The sequence below is a fragment of the Cebus imitator genome, unplaced genomic scaffold (assembly GCF_001604975.1).
Source record: "Cebus imitator isolate Cc_AM_T3 unplaced genomic scaffold, Cebus_imitator-1.0 Scaffold538, whole genome shotgun sequence".
Classification (NCBI taxonomy): domain Eukaryota; kingdom Metazoa; phylum Chordata; class Mammalia; order Primates; family Cebidae; genus Cebus; species Cebus imitator.
The window spans coordinates 137,148-142,644 of record NW_016107853.1 but is presented as its reverse complement, the minus strand read 5'-3'; the positions used below and the strand labels follow the sequence as shown (position 1 = coordinate 142,644).

Here is a 5,497-nt window from a genome sequence, read left to right as displayed (position 1 = left end):
ATATAATTAATATATTTAACCCAATATATACAAAATACTACCATTTCAACTTGTAATAAGTATTTTTAAATTAACAAGATTTAATTATTCTTTCCTTCTGATGAAGTATTCAAAATTATTGTGTATTTTACACTTACAGCACATCTTGATTCTGAGTAGCCACATTTCAAGAGCCCAATGTGGTCAGTGGCTACTATATTGGGCAGTATATAGTAGATCATTCCTCTAAGGATTAGAATTTCTTTCACATGTCTTTAAAGTGCTTTCAAACTACAAGGGATTCCTTTAAGGACTGTGGCAGAGAAAGACGAGGAAGAGGTTAAAAAACCAAAACCATACAGCAGTATAAGTAAACACTGGCGCTAGAACCATGCTTGCCTGGCTGACTCCAACATTCAAGCTCTTAACCATTCAAGCCTCCTAACAATACTGCTGTAGAATATCAAACACAGAGTTCAACAAAACTGTTGTAATAGTGCTTTTATGGGTGAATAATAGTTCCGTTAACCAATGAGACTGATAACTTTTTTTTTTTTTTAACATGCTCTCTAGAAAAGAAAAAACTGATATTCTAAAGAGGGCTGTAAGCTGCTGTCACTCAGTCTGACCCCACATAGAAAGGTGCTTCACCAGGAACACTAAGGACGTCAAGAAAGGCAGAGCATGGTGCTTTCCACCTTTGACTCCTTTCTCCCAGCAGTGAATGAAAGTGCCTGTCTCACTGCGTTTTATCGATGAATAATCAACATTTTGAAATTTTTTTTTCTTTTTTTGAGACAGAGTCTCGCTCTGTTGCCCAGGCTGGAGTGCAGTGGTGTGGTCTCAGCTCACTGCAACCTCCGCCTCCCAGATTCAAGCAATTCTCCTGCCTCAGCCTCCTGAGTAGCTGGGATTACAGGCACTCGCCACCACACCCAGCGAATTTTTTGTATTTTTAGTAGATGCAGGGTTTCACCATGTTGTCCAGGCTGGTCTCGTACTCCTGACCTCGTGATCTGCCCGCCTCAGCCTTCCAAAGTGCTGGGATCACAGGCATGAGCCACCTTTTTTTAATTAAATTGCCAGGTTTTTCTTCTAACTACCAAATTCAGGACAATGGCTGCCTCTAGGAAAAGCACAGGAATGGGACTGCAGAATGGCTTACAGGTAGCTTCAACTTTATTTATAATTTCTTTTTTTCTTTTTTTTTTGAGACAGAGTCTTGCTCTATCACCTAGGCTAGACTAATGAAATGGCGTGATCTTGGCTCACTGCAACCTCCACCACCCGGGTCCAAGCAATTCTCCTACCTCAGCCTCCCAAGTAGCTAGGACTACAGGCATGCACCACCATGCCTGCCTACTTTTTTGCATTTTTAGTAGAGACAGGGTTTCACCATGTTGAACAGGCTGATATTGAACTCCTGACCTCAAGTGATCTGCCCACCTTGGCCTCCCAAAGTGCTGAAGTTACAGGTGTGAGCCACCATGCCCAGCCTATAAATATTTACAAGGTGGGGGGTTCGATACCAGTATTCTTTACATTTTTCTCTACACAGCTTTTGAATGTTAGCAATATTCTATATTTCAAAGATTTCTGAATCACACCCCAGTTACTAGGTGAAATTGAACATTAACATGTTATCTTTTGTAAATTGTCCATACTCTTTGTATATGTATCAATTGAGGTCTTAGTGCTTTTACCATCAACTGCCATAATCTACTTATAGGTTGAATGTGTTAACCTTTTGCTGTCTTTCTGAGTATTCCCCCTGCATCTTTTAAGGGGTGAACAAGTAGGTGTTGGCTTCATTAGTATCATTAAAAGAAAATATTCTGGAGGGACATAATTTGATCTGAATATCCTACATGTATGCATTTCGGGTTCAGAATTTCAAGCACCATCTAACACTAAAATCTGTACTTCTGTACCACAGAATACTGTAATGCCTTATAATGTTTTTGTTACCTTTTTTTTTTAATTACAAGAAATGTTCACAAAAATATATTCTTGGATATATTTTTCACTAAAATTTTTTATTTTGAAAGAAATGAAAAGGACTAAAACTCAGTGAAGCCTTTTGAAGGAGAGGAATTCTAACTGGTTTCTTCTCACCTGAGGATAGGACCATATCTCAAACACTGTCAGAGGTAACAAAAAGGTAAACACTGATATAAAAGTAAAGCTTAGGAACAAAACTACAACCAATACCAACTGGGCTACAAAGTCACCACAAGTCAAACACAAATATTTATTGAATGTTTCTATACAAGAGCAGAAAATGGGTAGTGTAATTCAGAAGCACCTCTCAGGATTAAACAGATTGCAGCACTATCTTTGTTGAAAACTGACACATAGACAAAGTTACCTTGCAAATAATCTGCCAGGTCTCCACCATTGCAATACTGACATAGAAAAGAGAAAGTAATGAAAATAAGGATAGTGATTCAAGATTAATTCAATCCATTGTCAATTGTGATTCAAAAATCATTTGTATATAATGTACGTAAATCTAGTCTAAAAATATTACATATTCAAAAATTTTTTAATTTTATATTCCTTGAGTAGAATTGAGATCAATGAATCAACTTTATTCATACAAAGATTAAAATAATTTATCTACTGCCAATTCTAAAGTACATATTAATCAAAAGGGATTTGAAATATGCAGATTTATGCTAGAATCTAAAAAAAAAAAAAGATATTTGAAATAAATTCAACAGAAATTTGCATACTACCTACCTCCATCACCAAAAAGACAGAGTTGGGTAATTCCTGAAAAGTAAACATATTAAATATAATTTAGATAAAAATTAAACATAAAATTTAAAGATAATGATAGTTAAAAATACCATACTTGTTCATTATTAAAACTGGTAAAATGAAATCACAAAATCTATTAGAAAGTGAAATAAAAATTCCCAACACAACGAGGTAAGTATCTCCTCTAGAAAGCCAGATCAAGTTTTAGTAACACTAATGTAGTCATCAAGAAGTAAAATTTTGTTTACAGAAATAACTAGAGAAAAATTCATCTTTTGTTTATGATTGACCTAAAACAACAGATCTAAGACAACAAGCATGGTAAATTTACAATGGGGAAAAAGGAAGGATTCTTTGCTCCTTGGGGAAACACTTCCACTTTGAAAAGTTTATGATTTGGAGCAGCAAAACGTCATAATCCTCCCTAGCAACACTAAATGCACAATCTGATTTCTGGAATACATGACTCAGGATGCCTGGTTTTCTGTTTTTGTTTTTTATGTTTATTTGGGGCAACTGCATTATCAGGAATTGTTGGCAAAGGGAAATGTCTTATCATATTACCAACGCATGTTCTAAAATGTTAAGGAAATGAATTGAGGGCTCTTACAAAGTCTCTGCTAAGTAAGTCAAAGATTGATTAGCTGGCTCTTCAATGGCAATTTTTATAATGATAACTAAATTTTAGATTGGCCTTCCCTACGGCTTAACTTGAGCCATTGTGCAAATGTGATTCAAAACGCAACTTTTGGGCTCGGTACAGTGGCTCACTCCTGTAATCCCAACACTTTGGGAGGCTGAGGTGGGCAGATCACCTGAGGTCAGGAGTTCAAGACCAGTCTGGATAACACGGTGAAAGCCCATCTCTACTAAAAACACAAAAAAATTAGCTGGGCGTGGTGGTGTGTGCCTATAATCCCAGCTACTGCTGAGGCTGAGGCATGAGAATCGCTTGAGGTGGGAGGTAGAAGTTGCAGTGAGCTAAGACTGCGCCACTGCACTCCAGCCTGGGCAACAGAATGAGACTCTGTCACAAAACAAATAAATAAATAATAAAAATTTAAAAGTCTTGAAGGATACATAACAGTATTTTCTTCTGGAAAAAGGAAATACAGAGGCATAAAAAGAGGGCATCTCTTTTTTACTTCATATACTGCTAGGCTATTTGAAATGTTTTTATATTGATGGTCGTTTGCTTTTGTAATTTAAAAAAACAATAAATTCTTTTTAAAAGTCAAATAGCATGAGTAGGTGGTTCTCTCCAGTAAAATTCAGATGCCTAGAAGCAGAAGTAGAGAAAAAAGCAGCATGATACAAAGCAATAGAAAAGAAGTAAATGATAAGCCAGACAATTCAAAAGAAAAATTTCCGGTTTTTCTTTTATTTTAAAGTGATACTTTTAAAAATTTTTTGTTTTATTTTTTTTTCTTCTTGAGACAGGGTCCCACTCTGTCACCCAGGCTGAAATGCAGTGATGTCATGTTGGCTCACTGCAACCTCCGCCTCCAGGGTTCAAACAAGTCTCCTGCCTCAGCCCCCCAAGTAGCTAGGACCACAGGCGCACACCACCAAGCCCAGCTAATTTTTATTATTTTTAATTTAATATTATTAATATTAAATTTTAGTATTTTTTCTAGAGACAGGGTTTTGCCATGTTGCCCAAGGCTGGTCTTGAACTCCTGGACTCAAGCAATCTGCCTACCTTGGCCTCCCAAAGTGCACCTGGGAGGCATTAGCCACTGCACCTGGCCTAATTCCTGGTTTCTTAAACCCAAATCCTCACATCTCTCTGCTATATTTCTTAATTCATTCTCTACCCCTCAGGAAACTTCTATGGTTTATCTCACTGAAAAAGAGGAAGAAAACATTCCTACAATCCTTGGGTTTATTTCCCTTGGGGTTACCTGGAATTAGACTGCCTCACAGCATGACTGACTAGGATTGGAATTATCATCAACACTTTGGTGAGAGTGTGGTGTTAACATGGAAAAAGTAGTTTGCTCAAGATCCTAAGTTGAGTTTGCTAATAAAAACAGTACTCTAAGCCCGTTTCCTATTCACATTCATGGCTCTTCCTCTCAGATCACTTCTTAGTCTATTTCGGCTGCTAAATTTTCATAACAAACCAGCATAGGCTGGGTGGTTGAAAAGAGAAATGTATTTCTCACAATTCTGGAGGCTGGCAAGTCCATCAAGGCACAGGCAAATTTGGCATCTGGTAAAGGCCCACTTCTGTTTCAGACAGCTGTCTTCTCACAATAAGTACAAATAGTGGAAGGAGCAAAGGAACTCCGTCTGGGGTCTCTTATAAAGGCACTAATATCTCATTCATGAAGGCTCTACCCTCATTATCTAATCGATAATAGCATCATAGCTATTATCAATTAGATATTACCACCTCCTCATAACATCACCTTGAGGAATAGGATTTCAACACAGGAATTTTGGAGGGACATGAACACCGACACCATAGCAGATCTTTAAGTTCTACAAAACTTAAAGATGCAAAATATAATATATAAAAGCCAGTTCTAGCTTCCTGACCTAACACAAACCCAACATGGGTTTATGGAAAAAGTTTCCCTCAACATGTATCTCAGTAATACTAATTACATCAAAGGTTGCAAAAATATTCAGAATATATGACACTGATTTATATACAAATTTATAAATTGATACTTACCTAATCTGACCCTGATTTGCTACAATTCAAATTCCCTAAGTCCTAACTTTTTTTTTTTTTTTTTTTTTTTGA

At 36.8% G+C, this 5,497-nt stretch overlaps 1 protein-coding gene across 3 annotated transcripts in view; it reads right to left on the bottom strand.

Annotated features, from left to right (window-relative positions):
* Positions 1-5,497, bottom strand: part of ULK2 (unc-51 like autophagy activating kinase 2) — a 111,593-nt gene that overhangs the window by 90,829 nt on the left and 15,267 nt on the right. For all 3 annotated transcript variants that reach the window (XM_017514905.2, XM_017514907.2, XM_017514906.2), the window contains exons 3-4: positions 2,722-2,754; positions 2,348-2,384 (exon numbers count right to left, since the gene is read on the bottom strand). In XM_017514905.2, the coding sequence (XP_017370394.1) occupies positions 2,348-2,384; positions 2,722-2,754 (70 nt within the window). The remainder of the gene's footprint in view (positions 1-2,347; positions 2,385-2,721; positions 2,755-5,497) is intronic.